A 22,213-nucleotide genomic window follows, 5' to 3' on the forward strand; every position below is an offset into this window, starting at 1 on the left:
TGAAGCAGAAGCAAAGAAGCTGAATTATTTGGCCCTGGATAAACCACTTCACTGCTTCCCTCCTAGTCTTGGGAAAATGTGGCTATCAGGGCCATTGCTTTCTGTCCTTGGCCTCAAGTTGTCTTATACAAATGACACCCTTAGACACAAGAGCTAGTAATTTACTGTCAGAACCTATACGCTACAGTACCCATGCCTCCCTTTTGCTTTTATATTTGGAGAAATTTGTAGGTTGATGTCAAGCATGACTGTGACATGCCTCTGTTGGTGACAGACTCTCCACTCTCTCCCAGTGGTTCCATGCCAGATGTTTGGCCTAGCGGCCCAGCTGCTCAGCAAAAGCTGCAGGCCCTGGAGAGCTGTGTCCAGGTGGATCCAGCTGGGAAGCAGTTTACAGAACTATAATAAAGGCCTGAGTTAGTTCCTAAGGGAGACCTCGTGGTGTGAGTTCTGAGCCCCTTCTGCTCTCTTATCCTGCTTACCCAACTGGGACATGCATGGAGAGACCATTCTTGGGTGTTTTTATTTGTGGATTAGGTCAGGATTTACCCTCTAGCTGATCTGATCTTTCAAACAAACTCCTTTTCTCGTTAACATACAACACATTTGCCATATTCAATTCTGCAAGCTAGACAGAAGAACCAACAGAGCCAATCTGCCCTGTAAGGCCACACAAGACATTTGTGGAGTTGACAGCTACCTGTACCTTCTGAGTGACTGACAGATTCTTAATTTGCCCAGGGGAAGGGTCACAAGAGCAACACATCCTTGGAGATTTGATTTTACATACTTCCAGGAACTGGGAGCTTCCTGTGCTTGGGCATTTGAATTGACAGTGTTATACCTGTTTCTACAGACCACAGGCTCTGCAAGGAGTCATAGCGAAAAACTTATCAACTATTTTTTACCTTAAAGCTTAGTAAGGATTCCTTATGACTGTTGATATATAGTGCTAGGTACCACCTTCAGTTTCATAATGAAAGCAAGGCTTGATCCTGCATCATCCATGGCAACAGATGATATCACAATGACCTGACCTGGAAATGTGTAATATAGAATCCATTCCTAGAATTCATTGACAAAACAATCCCTCTTATTACATCTAGAATTCATGGAACAATTTAACTAAACAGTAATGCTGAACATGTCTGTACTTAAAATACTGGATAAAACTAATGGTTTCCATTTTTTAAATATAAACAGTAATAAAAACAGTGATAAAAAAGACAAAGAAATCCTTGAAACGAACCCTCAGCCCCACAGCAGTTGTTGTTTTTGGTATCATTGCTACTCAGTTGTTGTCACTGATGAAATCTCCATCCTGTGATTTCTCCCCTATGTACTGTACAGTACATGCTCTTTCCTGAAAGATCTAAAGCAATACTGAGAGTCAGTTTTGAACACTAATTCTATAGAGGAAATATTGCTGAATATGTATTTCATATTCTAGGAAATAAACCCTCACCCCAAGAGTGTAGATATAGTATGTATTATTTATGAAAGAAAGAGGAATATATTTTTATATCAATCACTAGTAGACTTGGGTCATGCTGGTCCTGGATGGATGCAAGAATGCGACTTCCCTAAGACCTCCTATCTCCAAAAGAGAACCAGAAGAATTGCGTTATGGGCTCAGGTTCAACATTTCCTTGCCACTCTATGCCCTGTATCTATACTGTTATGTTACTGCTTTTGCAGTGTTTTCTTTGCAGCTTCCACTTTCCAATGAGTGCACCACTATTCTCTATTATTACCTTTGTAGATATTATATGTTGAATAATCATCTACTCCTTGACATTGCTTTGTAAAGTTCAAGGGACTCAATACAAAAGAGATATACTTCCATCTAAACATTTGTTCTTTGTACCATCTTACATTGTGCAGGATATCTTTTGACATAGAATGTGGATTTATAATACTAGAAATACAGAAGAAAGCATTTATACTGTTTATTGGGCCACAGTATGCCTGAATCTACAATTTTTAGTTACATTTAATTTTTATGCTATCAACTGAACAGGTCAGGGCCTCTATTTGAGAGTGATTTGAAGTAATGTCAGTGTGGTCCAGTTTATCATTCTAAGCTTACTTAAGACACACTTCGGACTATTCACACACATGCATCTTTTATTGGTACAGTGTCATTCAGCCATATAGTGCTGTGTAGGTGCTCTCCGGTCTCTCTCTGCTCCGACTCCTCTCTCTTGGTCCAGCCGCTACTGTACGGTAATAAGAAGGGATATTGATTAGCAAACTCGGTGCAGGTGTGCCAATCACTCTCACTGGCACTGCTCTCCTGAGCCCTCTCCACACCTTCCCCTGCAGGTGATGCACCATGCACCCTCCACACTCACTTTTTATGTATTCAAGCATCATTTCTGAATGAACAACCAATGTCTTTTATGTTTGGCCAGTGGGGTTTTTAAAGACCTAATGTGTCAGGGACACATAGCCATTTGGTCTCTGAATGAGGTAAGAGTTGTGTGGAGCAGTGGTTTGCATACCAAGTGGCAACATGCAAATGATAGAGAATCATGAGAAAGGCGTTGATGCCAATGACCTAAAGTTTATATTAATGTACATTCTGTAGAATTTGAGCATGAAATGCTATTGGGTATGTTGGCGTATTGGGTGTATTTAGTCTTTGTTCTGTTTGTAAAGATACTTTATGCATGATCCAGTTCTTCTATGAAAAATGTAATTTTACTTTTTGAATTAGGTGCTTCTAATATATTTTTGCCGTCATCTTGGGGATTCCAAGTTTCTCTGCAACAATTACATTCTGACTAAATTAGCATTTTAATTACTAGGTGATTTTGGCAATAGTGCTGAACACTGAATGATTTCTAATTAAGGAGACTTCAGAAAATTATTCCTGAAATGTATGACTGGAGCTATTTTCAGGAACATAACTTTTCCCTAACAATTAATTTAAATTGGGGGCTTGGTCAGTTTTGTGCAGAATGTCAACCTAAATCACATACTTAAGAGAAGTATAAGCCCCCTACAGGGTGAATAAAAATCAACAGGGATAATCCACAGAAATTGGTGAACAGTTAGCTGTAGGGACCATCAAGTTAGAAATGAGTAATTACCAGTCGTTAAAAAGAAGTAGAAGTAGAAGTATTGTGAGGTACTGAACCTTTGTGCTGGTCCCCTGTTACACTATAATACCAGTCTGCACTCTTATAAAGGAAACTGTGAGGTACGTCCTGTACTGTATTCATTTGCTGCCTGGCCTGAACAATGGGTCTCTCTCGTGGTGAAGCTGATTACGGATGGAGAGTCAAGTTGTTTACTTCATGGTTTGTGCACATTAATTGCCATCCACTTGTGCCTGTTTAAACTGAACATCCTGGGAAAACAGGAGAATCAACTTGGGCTTCTATATATTCATTTTTTTCTCTGTGTAGGTGTGTGAGTGTCATTCTTGGCACTCAGAATATGATTTCAGTTATCATAGTGTAATGTCCTGTGCTGTTCAGTTCAATATGAAATTCAGCCAATATGACTTAGATTATACTACAAATGGAACACAGTTCACCAAGTTCAATCACTATGCATTCTAGCAATATACGTCCAGAATCTGAGAATATATGTCCAATACTGGGTAAAATGATTTATTTATGGTATGATAAATGGTTTACTCTATGTTTTTGTTAACTATTGACCTATTGACGTTACTAAATATTTACACTGTAAGCAAGGCCCTTTGTCCTTTTTTTGTTCCTAGGCTCCCCAGGTTCTGGTGAAAAACTACAGAAACGGGGCATATGTGGTGGCTGTGCTGTTGGTTGTCAGGAGTAATACAAACAAATCACCCCCGCACACATCCATGAGCCTCAGGACATGTATAAAATGCTTGATATTACGATGTTTGCCATATGTCGAACATCTGGGAAACGTATATTCCTGTAGTAACTCATAAAATATGTTTCAGTAAAGTAATTCTATAAAACTAAGTTGATGGCAAGGACTTGATGAATTCTTGTTTTGGGGCTACGCTTTGGTACAGCCGACTTGTACATGCTGAAAAACCCAGTCTTAACCAATCATTCATAAGTTACCAGTAAAATCATAAAAACCTCCTTCATTATTTGTACTGGCACATAACTGCCAGCATAAACTAAGTCATTTTTTATCATCCATCTGTTTCATAATCCTAGATCTACCTCCCTCTCTCCTTTCTTATCATAATGCAGCATCAGCTGGTGCAAGTGCAAACTTAAAGCACTGAGTACAGTAAAGGTAAAGGTCAAGTAAAGGGCTTCATACTTGATTTCATGCTTATGGGCTGATGCGAACAAGATATTGTTCTTAGATTATGTTCTGCTTCATCTGGTGTCCTGTTAAGAACATAAATGACATGGAAGCACGCTCAGTTTCTATTGAACATTGAGTGGTAACGCGCTTCTCTCAGGCCCTTCTTTGCGTTTTTCTCCAGGTTTTTAAAAGCCCTTCATGCAGCACACTCATGAAGCTGGCTTCCATGGTAACAGGTCAACCAACCTTCAGAACGAGATATAGTATACAATTTGTCCACTGTTTCAATGAAAAAAAGACATTTTAATGTTGTTACTTATTGGAGGCTTAATGAAAATGTTATGATAGCCACTACCTCAAATGTCTTCCCTAATGAGGGAAGCAAAATAAGCAAAGAATGTTCTTAATACTGCATGGTTTACTGTGAGCAAACATGTTCAAATCAGGTTTAGCAGTGGTAAAAAGTCTAAATAGAGTTCACCTTAAGTTGGTAGTGAGTTCTCCTTCATCTCTTAGGTCTAAACACAGTGCTCTTTGCCGTCACTGCCTACGACAGCCTCATATCTTGTGATTCTCTAATAGGAGAGGAATGGCTCTGCATAATGAGTACAAAACATGCTGGGCGGTTTAGTAGGAAAGAATGAATAGATGAATGAAAACTTTATTACTGCTAGGGGACTTGGCTTTTGGGAAAAAAGCATATAAAATAACATAGATTGATTAAAACAAAAAACAAAGAATAAATAGAACAAACCTCAACAACCATATGTGACAACACATTAAATGACATAAAAACATAAGCATCAGAGGAACACCATAAAAAACATCATTTGGGAAAATTCAAAGACAGTGCCAGATTCATACCATGTGATCAGAGCTTGCATCTGGATGGTGTGTGGGACAAAGAATGTGATACCTCTTTTAGCCCACATCCCGGGCATATTTCACCTTTGCCCTGATGCATATTCAGACCACTGAGAGTGCAGTGGGTCTGCTATGATGGTCTGAGCTAGATTTATGGTGTACTCGCCTGTCACGTCTGTAGTACTGCACATTTGTTCCACTGTTTTCCTGTCACCAAGTTCAACAACCCTGTCCAGTTTGTTCTCATTTACAGACAAAGCTCCACCTTAACACTGAATACTAAAGGTCAACGTGTTGATTAAAGTTCTTGTAAAAGAAATTAGTAGAGATGTTGCAAAACCTAGCATTTGTGTTACAATTCAACTTATGAGCCCAGATATTTATATTCTTCTTCTACATTTTTGATATGTTGTTTATAGTTACAGAGGGAAAAGTTTCTTCTGAAATCAATGATCATTTCTTTAGTTTTCTTTATGTTTAAATGCTGTGAGCTCATCATCAGTGAAGAGTTCTATCTAAGCCACATCATCTGCATATTTTATCATTGTACAGCCTGTCCTGATTTGTATGCAATGTGAACAGCAAAAGTGAGAGGAGACAACCTTGTGGTACCCAAGTGTGAGTGCTGATGACAGATGACTGTCCTTCATGAACGTGAACATACTGTTGCATTTATGTCCATATTATCCAGCTTCACTGTCAATAGGACAGTATAAAAGCAGATGAAAAACAGCAAACATGATATGCACACATAAGATGATAGGGTTTCCAGTGGTTTGTGAACTTGGTTTAGAAGTGTGACTGGTGCATCCTTGACACCCCTCTTTACTCTATATGAAAACTGTAAAGCATCCATCTGACCACTGGCTCAAACCTTAAGTGAGATAAAATAATTTGCTCAAAACATTCTTTAATTACTGAATTTAAAGCTACTGGTCGAAAATAATTTAATTCAAATGGATAGATAGTGGGATAATTCTAGAAATTTTCCATTAAATCTGTAATACTTATACAATAGTTGTTAGCCCAGTGCTTGAACTGCTAAACATTGCTCACAACAATTCTGTAGGATATTACCATACATTCTACAAGGGTCAATGTTACCCATATTGTCCTACCACTACATGTAACCACTTATTTACTTAAAGGAGATGTGAATGGTAAATATAAACTGTTAGGAGAACAAAATACTTAAATACTTACTGATCTTAAACATCCATAGTTGCACTGAAAAACATTATAGTGTCATGGTAGTGTCAGAGTACACATATTATCACAAGAGGGTGTGTTGCAAGCCTTTAACCAACAGATTTGAAATGAATATGGTGATCGCTTCCGTTTCAGTTTTAGTCTAACTAGTGCAGTGGTGAGACACTACTGGTACACATGGAAAATCTTTTAACTTACTTTGAAATGCAATAAGCCTTCAAACTATATCTACTTTTTCAGGGCCATGGCCAGTCACCCCAGAATGACCAAAATTACTCTAGGGAAAACGATGTCCCACATCCAGAGCAGCTGCATGCATTTAATTTTAGAGCTTGCAATTAGTTGTTGACTCTAGTGTCTGCTAGCTACCAAAAATATTAGGCACAGAATCACCAGGGTCATTACTGGATCAGTGGCTCTGGAGATTCATTGGATTAGTATTAGCAACAGTACAAGATGCTATTTATGAGTGGCCTCACTACTGCATGTTATTTTTGTCTTCTTTTTTGTTTTTGTTGCTTTGTAGGCCTGAAATGTACTCAGAATCTTCTGTGTCACAGTTCTCGCAGTCTCATTCACAAACTGCAGTGCAATCTTTTGCTGCAGTTTCTTGCTAAAGATCCAATGGGCCCAACCCAGCAGTGGGTGATGTTAGTCCAGCATTGACAGATGGAAAGCTGAATGACCTAATTAAATGTTTGGAGCTGCTTTCAAGCAGCTGGACTTGAACATAATGTCTGAAAGTGAAATACAGAGACAGAAATGCTTAGCATGTTTTAGACAAGTGTTTACTGGAGCTGAATTTTTATTGACATAATGAAGTAATTAGGCAGAATCAGTACAACAACAACAACAACAACAATTGTAGGTATACTATTAAACATCCAGCTTTCTCTCATATTTTATACTCTGCGGAGGTTATTACTATGACAGTTTAAAAGATGATATTTTCCCTCATCTCAAAGCATAATTGCTATTCTAAAAAAACGTGTGTGTTATTACACCTAGTAACATCTGTTCTGTCGTGTTCAATTAAATCTAGATAGGTAAGTTACCAAAAAAGCATGTTAACTTACTGTATGCCTTTGTATTGTACTGTTAAAAAATCATTTGAATTTATTTACATGAATGTATTGTTTAAAGTTGAGATTTAATGTAACCTTTATAAGAAAAGCATGTGGTAAGAAAAAGAAAAAAATAATTATCATTAATTGGTATAACAAACAAGATATAAAACAAAGGTTTATAGTTATACATCTGTTTTGTGGTCAAACAAGAACAGCTGCAATGAAATACTTTATTTTCATGTGAATATTTATTCTGTGAATGTCTTTAATTCAACCTGTGATTCTGGGTATTTATATATATGGGTTGCAAAATGATAGTATGTGCCTTACACATAAGGTTTTTGCATGTGTGGTTTGTATTTCCTTTTTCAGGTGGAGCTCTTCTTCTCTCAGCCTGCATTTCTCAAAAAAAATAACCAAGGCTGTTGTGTGTGGAAGACTGTCATGATGCTTCCCTTGGTTACATACTGAGTTGATTTCCCACTACACCACAGAGGCCCTGGGCTGACATGTGGTACAGAATGCCAGCAGGCTGTCATTTGTTTATATGTATGCGGCAACAGGCTCCTTTTCATCATCTTTTTGAGCCAGTCTAGTGGTGTGTCTGGATGGAAATGTCAGTTGGTCAGTTTGATCCAGGCTGAAATATCTTAACAACTTTTTGAATAGTTGCTGTGGAATTTAGTACAGATGTCCATTATGCACAGAAAATGAATCCTGATGACTTTGGTATTTTTTTTATTTTGAGCCACAAGCAGGTAAAAATTCAAAAATTATTTATACACTAATATATCTACACAAGTACAACTTGGATTGGTATTTTTATACAGATATTCATGCTCCCCAGAGGATATATCCTTATGACTTTTTTGACCCCCTTTCCTGTTGTGCCACCATGAAATTGATATTTGTGGTTCAGAATGAAATGTCTCAATAACCTTTATGCCATAGGCTCCCTCTTCCACCATGTTTACATATTCCATGTTTCATGCTCATAACAGAAATGATAAAAAAAAGTTGCCTCATTTACAGTTAGTTGCTTGCACATGGAGGTCACATGCCACAGAATGTCATGTGAGCAAGAGAAAGAAGTATTATTTATGGATCGAAACTACCAGTGCTGATGAATGTTTTGTCATGTTGTTGTTAGATCAACATTGTGTTGGTTCCCAAAACTGACAATAATTTGGTTAAAATGTTATGTTTTCTTGATTAGAGAAGTGAGATTTGAGAGAGAGGGAAAATACTGCAAGGGTTGTGTTTGACTGAAACTGGATGTGAGATCTTGATATGTTATCAGTAATTTGGAATAGTTAATTTATGCGGGGAAAGGCAAAAAGAATGGAAGAAATATTCAATAAAGCCATCATTACGTGTTTGGATATCTAATGTGAAGTGTGCCATGGTCACCTCTTGGTGATCAGATGAAAGAAAACACATTTTCTAGAGTGTGAAGTTGAAAATTGGTCAATATTGATTTTTACACAACAGGGAGGTTAAATGATTACTTTCCTGGTGTCGGTGGGGCAACCAGACAACGGGACACATACTCTATAAGCAGAAGACAAATCACTTGGTCCCTGTCTCCCCAACAAAAGGGCAAAATTGTATTTTTTGATTGTTTATCACCTGGTTGACAAGGGCACAAGCTTTCGTGGTGCATTCATAAAAACTTTTGTAAACCATCAGACACAAAGTTAGAAGATCGTTCAGTCAAGGACGCTAAAGCCCAAACAATGTCCAAAAACTTTGCTGGTAAGAGAGTAATCATATAATGGGCCCTGATGAACGCTTGTTTGCTGACATGTCAGCATAAAAAATACAATGGTGGCCAAAGTGTAAGCCATAGTATTGAGATTTTTCTGCTACAATTCAAGTTTATAACTCATGCATTGATATTGTGGGAATACTTCACAATAACAGTCCTATTGGTACAGTCTTCATGCAAAAATGCACCATACTCCTGGTAAATTTCAGAAGGTTAGAATTCTGCTGATTGTATTTGACTTTCTGAATGAGCATTAACACCTTCCACTCAACCAATGAAGCACTTGTATTACGTGCACCAGATAACTTCTAGTTTCAGAGAATAGGAGCCATGCTGTAAATATAACCCAGACTTGAAATTCAATGACCTCAAAGAGTGAGTCAGACTCATTTATCAACAGACCAGTTTGAGAAGACTGCACCTGCGTACTGTGGTCATAAACTCTTTTTTTGTGCTCCAGGAACTTCCAATCAGCGATTGTATTCACTTCCACAGTGTTAGTGTCACATAGGACAAAACATAAAAATGTTTCCTTTTAGTAACGATACGGTACAATACAATTACTGATTATCATGCAAAATGCCACAATCACAATTTCTCAGAAAACCAGCTATAACTTATTATTTGTTCAATCAATGATTAAAGGACATTTTGGGTAGTGAGCTTGAGCTATTCTTGTTGAGATAAGATGAGAAGATTGTTACCAGCACCTCTGAAGTACACTAATTAACATGTTGTATCTTCTTTGTTTATTACATGCAGTAATGGAAGTTATTTTCAACGTTTTTTAACAGGATGAGTAACGTTCTGGAGTCTCCTTTGGTTGCCTAGCAACAGACATAGGAGTGGTATCAAATAAGCATGTTTCCCAAATAGCTGCACTATTTCTTTACATTTGATGGTGATATGATATTGTTTTATTTCATGAACAAAGTTCCATACTTAAACTAGGTCACATGGTGGCACACACATTTCCATGACAACTAAGTGGAGTTTAAGCTGATTTTCCTCAAAATACTGATTCAAAGGTCAAGAATGAACACTTGACAATTATGAATTAATCAACCTGACATTTCAGTACCATATTTGCATTATATTATTTTGCATTACACTGGCAGTTGATTAATATGTTTTTAGTAAAACTAAATTGTCTCTTTGCCTTGTTATGTTATTTTACTTAATAATTTTCTTTTTCTATACTAATTGCCTATGTACTATTTCATCAACCTGCCCAGGGACTACAGGTGGAAAATAGCAATCTGCTAGAACCTGGCACACTGCATATTGCCTTGTTGTACAAGAATAACGTCTTATTGTGTGCTGTCCCTGTCTTGAAATGAATAAAATTACAATTACAAAACTTTCTTGCATACAGGGATGTTGGAAGTCAGTCAGATAATGGTGTTAAGTCACAAAATGCTGTGCCGCATTCATTGCTTTTGCGTATATTATATATAGTTTCACAAGCAGACAGTAAACATGAACGCCATCATACTGCATGTCAAAGCAGCCACAGCAGCAACATAGGCAGAAACACTGAACTAATGCATTAAATCTACCAATCTACCGGGGCTCATTTAATCAGCGATGTACCCGTTCGTATGAGACACCTGTCACTGTTTGCTGTGAACAGATTAACAGCTGTAAGTGGAGAGTACAGTGCTTTCAAACCTCAAAAAATTAGAGCAAGCTCTAATTACTACATTTCATTACTTAAAACTATAACCAAATCACACATCCTGTTGTACTATTGGCCTGAATATGTCACTGTACATAGCAGTAATTGCATGTGCTCTAGCAGTAGCCGGCTGAGTTAAACTCGGGGTCTGTCTCACCATGTGTCATGATGTCTTTGGTCACTTTGATTCAGTTGGACGCTCTAAACTGCCCAAAACATCTCAATGTGCTATTCAGTGATAGATCCAACCTGCCCTGCCTTAATCAGGGTTGGAAATGAAGTTGTTTTTTTCTGTTATAGACATATTATTGATGAACAATAAATAAAAACAAACCTCTAGCACAAATAGTAGTGTACAATGCGTCATTATAAATTAATCTGACAGTTATTATTATAACAGCCTAATTTAAAGGGGGTGCTGCAGCTCCCATAGCAACCCTATTTCCCACGTTCATGCTTGCATATACAGAAACAAAACATACTTTTGTCTTCATGGGAACATGCATGATCCATATGATGCACTCTACTATTATGTAACTAGGTAACTGTATAACAATAACAGTGGCTGTTATTATCACACACACACACACACACACACACACACACACACACACACACACACACACACACACACAGACAGGGTGTGTTTCTGCAGATTCCCGCCCTGCCTCCTTCCACAGTCATCCTTTCATAATTCATTCGCATCTATTCTTACAACTGACCGACTCCTATCCGCTCGCCGTGGTATCACACTGACCCTCTCCGTCACAACAGTCTCCTCCCCCCCATTCGACGCCACGCCGACCTTTTGACTGACAACAAATGTGACCAATAAGAACCGGAATCCCCACTAGCTACGTATCTCATCGGCCAATGAGAACGCCGGTGGGCGGGAATCACCGTGGGCCTGGCATTCATGTTTGGTTGCAGAGGTAAGCTCTGGATGGGATTTTGTTTGAGTTTTTTTTTTTTTTTTTTGACATGTTATTTATGATTCCCGCTGTAATTTATAGCCTCGTGCTGTATGTGCTTGTGTATGAATGTGTCCGTTAAAAATAATAATAATGGTCGCTTGGTAACGCTCGTCCATTTGTGCTAGCTTAGCCAAGTGTAGCCTTCAGCAGTGCAAAGTATTCCAAGCAGAGAGAACAACGGTGATTTTCCTTTATTACAACAACTGCTCATTAATAATGATAAATGACCGTGTTGCCAGGTAAATAACAGCCATGATAACGCTCGCTGAAAACTTACAGAGCATCCTGGCTGCCATGAGACATTTTTTTTTTATGTCGGTTACTACTATGTTATTGCTAAGTTGAGCGGTTGTAAGTTTGCTTTGTCTAACAATTTTGCCTCCAGTCCAAACACAGGGCTTTGTTTGTAATTGTAAAAAAAAAAACAACACATTAGTTTAAATTTTTTATCAAGCTGTGTGTAGCTACCTCTGACGTGTTTGTTTACATCTGTTTAACAGTTCACGACATACTCATAAGACTGCTCAGGTAGACACGTGTTAAGGCAAGCATTTGTGCAACTTAACGCCCCAGACATCCTCACAGACGAATTAATTGTTGTTTACATGATTGTCTGGTAATTGCAGAAAGTCTTTCCCCGGCTATGCGAGCTGACTTACAGCTGAGCTGAGGAGACGCAAGGACGGACACCGGAGCCAACCACACCTCTCCTTCAAGGAGCCTCCTCGACTTTTGGATACTACTCGGGAACTATTCGGAAGCGGTCAACTTGAATTTATTCTTTACCCTTTTTTTTTTTGAACGGAATGGATTATGAAAAGACCTAAACTGGGCGGTCTGGTGTAGAAGTGTTGCTGGAAGAGTTTGCCAACTTTTGAAGGAGGTCACAACTTTAACGTTTAAAGTCTTATCTGGAGGGGAACTAACTCCAAAGCTGAAATGGATCAAGCCAGCGGTGGGGAGGACCCGAATAAACCCTCCAAAAAGAAGTCCAACGAGGATGAGGGTAAAAACAAAAAGCTGGTATGTATTCAGACTGCATGCACAGTAGTTTGCAGTCAACTGTCACATCCTGTAATCCCACAAGCAGGGGTTAATTTCACTCTAGGTCTGAGACCGAGAAAGTTGTATTACTCCACAGTTTTCAGAGAGCTTCACAACACTACTTTTTCTTTTACTCTGTTTGGAAACCGCCTAATTGTGGCCATTAAACTGCAGCCTTCCTAATGGTTTTTACAGATATTAGTTAGATAGCATGTTGTCAGTACAGCATATCTGTTTAGTGCAGGATGAGGCTCAAATAGTTATCGACGTGTTGTTATTAGTATTTGATGCAGCCCTGTACACAGCGGCTAATAGCTGCTTGAGTTGAGCAAAAGAGATAGTGTTTCACTGAGTGCTTCACTTTTCAAAGCACTCAGCGCGTCATGTGATTTTTTTTTTTTTTCCTCCCCCCCCATCAATACGTCTCCTGAAAGTTTCTTTAAAGAGCATTCTTGTTGTGACAGTTGGACTTCAATACGTGTGTGATTGATAAAAGTTATCCTCAGTCGGCCTGAACGGTGTTATCAGCGCAATAAATGACAGGATGACAGTGCATTCTTTGATTAGAACTGAAAAGAACATCATTTGTTTCCTCAATAGCCTCTCTACAGGCCCACCCTACTGGGACGTTTTTTTTGCAGAGTGAGGAGTAGTGTGCTTATTTAGAAAGCGGGCAACCCTGAGGTCGTTTCATTGAAGCCCTGCTGTCATTAAGCTACTCCAGCATGCCGTTCATGCCTGGAAATGAGATCACAAGATCTGGTGATATGATGGTAGTTTTTGGCGGTTTTGTCTTGGATTCTGTATGAAATCTTGCAGGCAACTCATGCACTTCTTTAATTTGTTTGTGCAGCTTTGTTACAGCTTTTCATGTGATTGTGTAAACTGTGTCTCTTACAACAACAACAAAAAAAAAAGCCTTATTTGGTAAACTGTAGCCACAGTCCTGTGTCTGCTGTCTTCCGTGGAATGTAAAGCTGTAAATCTACATCTAAATCTAAATCTATCTGCAGCGAAGGTGATGTCACTGCACACACACACACACCGTCAGCGGCTGTAGGAAACTGGTGGTTGAAAGTAATTTTCCGTGACCAATGACAAAAAAAAACTTTGGCTGCTGCTGATCATTTTTTTTCTGCTTTTCCACAACTGTGAGTGTGGAAAGTTTGGCTGCTGCTGAACTTTCTGCGTGATGTCACCTCTCAGCAGCCAGTAATTAACTAGTAGCACTGTTGCTTCATATTGTGCCTTTCACTGTTTGTTTGTTTAACCAGGAATTGATCAAGAGTTTGGTTACAGCCGCTGCTACCAGTAGGAGATGAAAAAAAACAAAAACACTGTTTAGGTTGACTCATGTTTCCGTTTTTGCATAAGTGACCAAATTGGACTGAGTGTCGACATAGAGAGTATCTGCTAATTACGTCATTAACACCTCAGTTGTTTGTTTGCTTAGGTGTGCTTTTTGTTGCTCTGGTATGCAGTTGTCCTAAAACTGAGACATGAGGAGGAAAGCAAGCACAGCTGCTCTGTTTCAGTTCAGGAAAAAAAGAATCTCAAACTTGTAATCACTGGTTGTGCTTCAGCAAAATTAAAGTAAAGGGAAGTGACCATAATAACAGCCAGACAGGAAATCCCGGAGAGAAATACAGAGTGAAATGAAATGACATAAACTCCCATAGCTATGAGGGTGTTGTCTTGAGAAATCCTAACAAAAGCTTGCAGCTCTCTGCCTTCCAAGTATAACTTTGTTTGTCTAGATGATGAAATCATTTAGTAAATCACTCATAAGTTCTTTCTATAAGATCACTCCTTTTTGTTCCTGGGAGCGGTCTCAGGGCCAGGGCTGCTCCTGTTGCTCAATACTGCAGGCAGAGACTGAGGAAGCCTTAACTGTGGCTGTCTGTTGCAGAAATCTCAACAGAGCTCAACACATAGTTGAGGATAGGAAGTCATTTTTCATCCCTGGGTGGAACCATGACCTGTCCTTTTTTTTTTTTTTTTGTCTATCCCCACTTTTTGGCTTCCCCAGTTTATAAACTGTAGCTCCAGGTTTGTTTGGAGACATGGATTCCTGCATATTTGAATCAACAAAAGTGTATTCAGAGTCTGTTTACCAAGAAAAATGGAAAACAAAAATTGAACTCATTTTCTTTGCAAAGATCTATTGCATGTTATGTCCTCTCATATCGACACAAATCCTCTTTTCCATGGTTGGAAACTTACTTGTACTTTTCACCATATATGGCGCTATAGGAGTACACTCCTGACGTGCAGTGTAGTTTGTGTGGATGTGGTCCAGACACAAGCATAGGGGTTATATCGATCATGAGCAGGATTAAAGTATGGGTTGTGGCTTTCACACTCAGAGCTGCTAAAAAGTACTATTTGCACAGCTAATCAGAAGTCCCAGCAAAGTCAAATCGGTCTTTAGAGGAGAAACACTGAAAGCTGTATGTTTGCTGAACAAGTGACTGGGTGGGATTACGTCACAGCAACACCATTTGGGCCGTGGGCCTAGAATGCAGATACTCAACTTGGACGATGACATTAGAAAACTAACACAGTGTTCAGATGTAGTGATAAATTCAAAACCTGTCTGGTATTTGTAGATATATATGTTGTGGTAATAGCCTTTTCTTAGTGTTGTAAAAACATACAACCCAATGAAACAGCCAAATTGAATGAGGTCGTCTTAAAGGAATTCAGGGGAGCCAGTTTGACAGAAAAAGGGAGACAGATCACCTTGCAGCATACCAGAGTTAAAGATGACCTCACACAGAACAGCATGGGGGAAAAGTCATACCAATGCATATGCAAAATAACTATATGACTTTGAAGAACTGTGTTAGTACAAGCTTATTTTAGCTCTACTATCTGCCCAAAAAAACTGCCCAGAGAGCTCAGTTCACAGTGCTGCCTGTAACCAGGTACAAGCCATGCACAGCAAATTAGTTTTAATATAAGCTGTCTACCAACCTACTGAACTAGCTACAGTCTGGGAATGTAAAACTGTGTGGAAATACTTCAGCCCTGAGACAAATGACCCAGACAAACTTAAAGAAGACCAGAGCTTTATCACCAACCTAAAGTGCTGTACAACTTTGTCCTTGAAACACCTGAAAAAGACTTAGATCCTTATCTTGTCAAAGAAGTTTAAGCTTGGTGATCACAACCCTACTGGTCCACATACCTGTATGATGCGAAGAGGAATGATATTGTTAAACAGTTCTGAAGTACGTTATCGGTTATAGTAAAGTAGCAAATTCAAAGAGAATATTCATGAGAGATTTTCATGCTCCAAGTACACATTACATTTACCAAAGGCTTTAGCACTTCAGTAAAATTGTGATTACTTTCCAGCAATCTATAATGCTGTCTTTAATTAAATACATATTTGATGAATAAACTTGTAATTCGTAACTACAGAGTCCCAATCTTTATCATTCAGGAGTGTGGTAGGTAATTTCATCCTGCAATGTGATCCATCAGTCAGAAGCCTGATTTGTGTTTGTTTATCACTCTGGTTATTACTGTGGTTGTTTGCTTTTACTTTCTATTATCTATGACAAAAGGAATGAGGTGACTTGTATCTCAAAGGTCATTAGTGTTTGAGTGAGAGGGAAACTACTCAGTGGTTTACAACATGAGACAAGTTGTCTCCTCCCTTCAACGCTTCACACTATTCTACACATAGAGTATATTGCAGGTAGAAGAGTTGGTCATCTTAGTGGTCTAGGTGTCAGTGAACATGCTTGTCAAAATAAACAACTTGTTTGAGATATGAGATATCAAATACTACACAGTATGTACATAAACACACTGTTCATATTGGAACACCTTTTTTTTGCGGATAATTGTGATTAGCAGAGAAGAAGAAGAAACTAAAGAACACATTTTTACAAAATATTAAATTAATGTACAGTGAGTGCATGTCACAGCTTAGTACCTTCCTACCTTAGGTGTGGTGCATCATCAGGACTTAGGATATGAAATAATGGCAGCATATTTCATAGTACGGCGAGGTCACATTCATATGGGCTGTAATGAAAGTGGACAAACTGGCCAAACCAGCTGGACAGTGTATGTTATGGAAGAAAAAAAAAACAATAACGGGAATAGCAACGGGACCATGATGCAGTTTTGCATGTAATACAAAACATTACTGTTGTCATAGATAATAGAAAGTAAAAGCAAACAACCACAGTAATAACCAGTACCCACTCTGTTTTGTATGTAATAATATTGTGAGAAGAAGAGTAAGATGTGCAGAGAGAAGTGCAGGTAAAATAATAACTGGTATATCAAGAATAGGACACACTTTTAAACACACATTATAATAAGTAAGCGTGCAGTCAGTCAATGCACAGTAGCTAAATGTTATGTGATATGATGTAACAAGTAGATGCTAGGGGAAATATTACATTTTCCACGTTAGCTATGCTGTGGCGATGCTTGTTACTGGGGCTGTTGTGTTTGTGCTTCTGTTAGCCACCCCAAAAAGATTCATCCTTCCATCCTTCAGTTTTGAGGCAAATGACTTGAAACTTAAAGATTAGTGAGTGTACGCACAAGATGTTTCATAGCATTATCACCAACCAAAAGTGCTGTACAACTTTGTCCTTGAACCACCTGAAAAGACTCACATTCATATCTCATCAAAGAAGTTTGAGAGGTTATTAACTGCTACTATTTAAACACTGTTGAACTGGTATGTGGATACCTGTGTTTGTTGTTATATGTCCAATTTAACAGCAGAAATAAACAGGATTGGAGCCTGGTACAAAAAAACATTTTAGTCTTTATATTCAGTGTGAATTTCTATTTAATTGAAATTGATTGACAGCTGGGTACCGTTCAGGTGGCTTGTTTGAACCCCCAGGCATTATTCAGCTCGCCTCAGGTTCACTGACGTGCAATGTCTTTGCCAATTTTTAGATTAGTCACGAAGTGGAAGAGGCAGGTCTGCCAAGATGCCAACGGCCAGAGCCACTTCAAATCGACTCTTTAGAAATCTGTTGCTGATGTCATAGATACAACGTCCATTCTTTATACTGTTGATAGTCCAACGATAGCCTTGGCATATCAAAAACTGAACACACCTGAGTTTAATTCAACATTTTTACCCTCATATTTGAAGTATCTTAATTTCGAGGTTACATTAAATTAATGTATTCTTTCACGTTTATTGTGTCATTGGTGGAATTGAGTGCTTTCTGGAATCGTGTTGCAAAGAAACTTTTTTTTTCATTGTTAAAGAAAAACGGACATTAATACAACAAGTGCCTAAAAAATGAAGCGGAAGTAAATACTGGCATAGTCTCAACATTGGCACGTTGGCAGTGCATTTTCTGTCAGGTGTTATTTGAGAGTGTTTAAGATTTGTAATTAACCCTTATTAATTAAATTGGGGCATAATGATTGCAATCATGCTCGTTATTTAGTTGGTCATTAAAGTAATTAAGGCTTCAGTAATAAATGGACAGTTCAGCGCAACTCTAACAGCATTGTGTCTAATCTGAGACCCTGGACATGGGATAACTTAGTGGACAGGCGTACGCTGCAATACAGAGAAAGTGTATAGGCCTTTACATTTCTTATTTTAATCATACCACAGGCTTTTTAACATTGCAAGGCCTCATAAAGTTGCCTAGAATAACCAGACTTTCTGAAATACGTAAATAACAGCTGAAAATGACAGTTCAAGTTTGGCGTTGCTTCATAAGGTACACTGTGGTGGACTTAACAACAGGTATACATTCACTGTGTATCTAAAAGGAACTACCCTTATTTTTTTGGATTTTTGTCCACATCACTCAGCTGTGCTCCAGCCTGGATTTGAAAATAGGACATTTTTTGTGTTAGAATCAAGTATACTGCTAGGCAGCGGTGTTGTTAACCTTCGTGCTTTTGACAGTTTTGACAGTATCACATTGTGAATCATATTTAATGGCTCACTGTGCCACTGCTGTTGAAAGCTGTGGCATTTGAAGCTTTTGACGCTTTGATACATGAGCTTCAGGGAAGCCTCAGGGATCATTTTAGGTCATGTTAGCATGTGGTTAGTACAGGTTGTCAGCTTGTCACACTTTGGAGGCTGCTCCGTGTTGCATATCACCTGTTTGGTCAATCTCAAGTTTTCGTCATGTCATCTATTTTTATACCTCCATGTGCTACATTGTACATTTTTCCACCTTTCCACATTACGTAATATTGAGTGAATATAACCGTAATTGTGTTCGGGAGACGTGTGAGAAACGACAGGAAACAGACCACATGTGAGTGTTTTTAAAGGCATTCAGGAAGTTGGGGAGAGGAAGCTTGGAGAGAGGAAGCGGTAAAGAAAGCTTTAGTCACACGCTGGAAAAAAAACGACAGACTGTGAGCCCTCAACTGAAGAATGGGACATTTATTTGGTTGACTCATATTAAATGTCTGCATAAGGCGTATCTTGTGCATCAAGGCACTCCAGATTTCTCTATGTAACAATACATGAATCAACTTGCATACAGTAGCTTGATGATTCATGAATGCAGACTGCGTTTTGACTCAGCAACTGCAGAGTCTGATGTAGGCCAGGATGAAAGGGCTTCCCAGCTCTTTCACTTGAAGGACTGCAAGGGGGAGCTGTCCCTCTTGCTGAATGAAAAGAAGCGTTTGTCATCTCCTCTGCTACGTTTTTATTTAATATTCATCAATGTAAGTTAGAGATCTGGTAAAGAAAGCTTTCACACATTTCTAACCAGTGACAGTATATGAGACAGAATGTGGCATTTGCTGTGATATACAGTGTGTCACAGATTTGCTTAGTTGCAAATCTTTCTAACCATATATGGTAAGATTAAAATCAGCTTATCATATATTTGAATAGATTTGTTGCTAAAACCTGTTCATGTAATGTGGGGCAACGTGAAAAGAGGTCAGTGCAGTGCAGGACTGCTAACTGGCTGACAGTATAGTACTTCCGGATACATGTTTAATGATAAAGGCCTGATATAGATATCATGAGTCATCTTTTTTCCCAAAAGGCTCGCAATTCAGCAGTGATCATGTAGAATATCACAGATATACGTAATTGCTACAACAATGAATAGAAGCACATTTTTTAGGCACTAGAATATGACTGTTTTTAAAAAAAAAAAAAACATTTATCTGCCTAGCACTTCAGTTGTTTATCATTAGCCAACTGCTCACAGATAACAGCAAGATAATGAGTTCATGTTGTGCACATGTCAACATTTAGAGAAAAGACTGGTGGAACGGATGCAATAAATAAAAACTGGATTTTAAATTGCAGCTAAAATCAGAATAAAAATTGTGACATGATAAAGTTGCTGTAGCTCTAATCATCTTGCATTTCATATAATTCAATAGTCTGACATTTCTCTGTGATATCATGAACAATTGAAGAAGATCTCTATACACTGACATATCCAGCTTTCTTTCTTTCTTTCTTTCTTTCTTTCTTTCTTTCTTTCTTTCTTTCTTTCTTCAAAGCTCAAGCCTGCGTATCATGTCAAATCCTGAAGGGTACAGGACTATAAAGTTGCTTTCAACAGAGATGTATATCCAGAGGGCAGTGCTGTGCTGGTCTGCGGTCACATGCTCAGGCCGTCCAGTATAGAGGCATTCAAATCCTAGCTCTACTGGCTTTTGTGTGCTTCCCCTTTTCAATAGATGCTTTTTTAGGAAAATGTAAACAGTACCAGCACTCTCCTGAAATAATAAGGCTACCACAGACACATGCCCTTTTAAAGGCACTCCAGCTCGCGCACCATTCGTCTGCTTTCTTTCTTTCTATTTTTTTTCTTCTTTTTAAAATTAATTACATGTTCCAAAATGTTGGATCTTATTGGAATGAAACAAGTGAAAGCATCACAAAGTCATAAGAACTAAGTCAACACTGGATCCTGCCAAGACTTAATATATTTGTTTAGGAGAATGACTTGACATTCTGTTCCTGATTAAATTGTTTCTAATCCAGTTTGCTGAGAGGACAAGTGTGCCATTATGGTGAATGTGCATGATCTTTTTGTCCTGAGATTAGAGGCTGTGTCTTCTGTTGTTAGTGTGTTAGCTTTCCACATGCGTATGCTTGTGGCACTGCCTACAGTCAGTTTTAGCACTCAGAATCTTTCATTCTATTCTTTACTCTCTCTGCTTTTACTCTCATTTGTAGGGATGTAACGATACACTCAACTCACGACTCGATTTGAGTCACGATTTTTTGTTCACGAATATTTTTTCACGATTCTTTAAAATCAAAATGAGCTACAGATAAATTATGACCAAATAAAGTACAGAAACTCTCACACGGGACTCACACAGGAGGCGTTACAGCAGTGTGACGGCTGCGGCGCGTTTTAGCTGCGTTCTTTGCCCGGCGTCAACTCACACCGGGCGCGTGTCAGCCGCGTAACGGCAGCGGAGCGAGCTGGCCGTATTCTCGCGAGATCACACGAGAATCCTGGACCTACGAGAGACCCCGCGATAAACTGTGAAGAAAACAACAACAACAAACAGCTGACTTTGCTTCTCCGACATGGAGGAGATTATAAAAAGCATCTGTTGTGTCATAAATGATTGTGTGTTGTTCCACTTCAACAATTAGTCTCTCATTGTCCATGTTGAGACCCTTTGATCGATCTTTTATCACCCAGTGCCACCGGTCATGATGTAAAGGTTGATGTGAAGTTGTGATAAGCGACATGAACTGCGTATTGTGTTTTATTTTGAAAGGGGGCGGAAGTTTATTACGTTGATTCTGTGTCGTATTTCCTGTCTGGTGTGCAGTGCTCTGTTGAAATTTACGAAGTTTAGCAGCGGCTCGCGTCAAAAATAGAAATGCTATGGAATGCTCGCACCGTGGCGCGGGGAGATGCTTCTGAGACGCGCCCTGTGTGAGTGCTCTCATTGACTAGACTGGAAGCTATATGCTCCGGTGACTGCGGCGCAGCCGTAACGCGGCCGCAACGCCTCCGGTGTGAGTGGGCCTTCAGTTTGTGTTCTTATAAAAAGTGCAACTTACATCTTAAACAACAAAATACATGCCAAATATCTGCTTTCTTTAGAAACAATCTCACAGTAAACTGGTGTTAACTGGTGTCATGTGCAGTTTTTGCTCACGAGGTGGCATAACCAGGGCTCTAAATTAGCTTTTTTGATCACCAGCCAATGTGGCTGGTAAGTGTCTGAAGTTACCAGCCAATCAGAATTTCCACTAGCCACATTTTTTCCCGTGCAAAAAAGACAGATTATGAGAGCAACTGAATTAATTTGATCATTTTATTAACTAAAGCTTTAAATTAATCTTACAATGAAGTTGTGAAGTTGGGAGAAAAATGATCCT

At 38.8% G+C, this 22,213-nt stretch overlaps 1 protein-coding gene across 8 annotated transcripts in view; it reads left to right on the top strand.

The window, feature by feature from the left end:
- Nucleotides 1-11,426: 11,426 nt before the first annotated feature.
- diaph2 (diaphanous-related formin 2) overlaps nt 11,427-22,213 on the top strand; it is a 365,580-nt gene continuing 354,793 nt past the window's right edge. For 3 of the 8 annotated variants that reach the window (XM_027277405.1, XM_027277412.1, XM_027277414.1), the window contains exons 1-2: nt 11,431-11,781; nt 12,450-12,846. In XM_027277405.1, coding sequence (XP_027133206.1) covers nt 12,763-12,846 — 84 coding nt within the window. In that variant the 5' untranslated portion in view covers nt 11,431-11,781; nt 12,450-12,762. Of the gene's footprint in view, nt 11,782-11,825; nt 12,004-12,449; nt 12,847-22,213 lie in introns of those variants that run through there. The other 5 variants (XM_027277425.1, XM_027277422.1, XM_027277418.1 and 2 more) reach the window with 3 other exon arrangements.

Source organism: Larimichthys crocea, chromosome I (genome assembly GCF_000972845.2).
Source record: "Larimichthys crocea isolate SSNF chromosome I, L_crocea_2.0, whole genome shotgun sequence".
Taxonomy (NCBI): Eukaryota; Metazoa; Chordata; class Actinopteri; family Sciaenidae; genus Larimichthys; species Larimichthys crocea.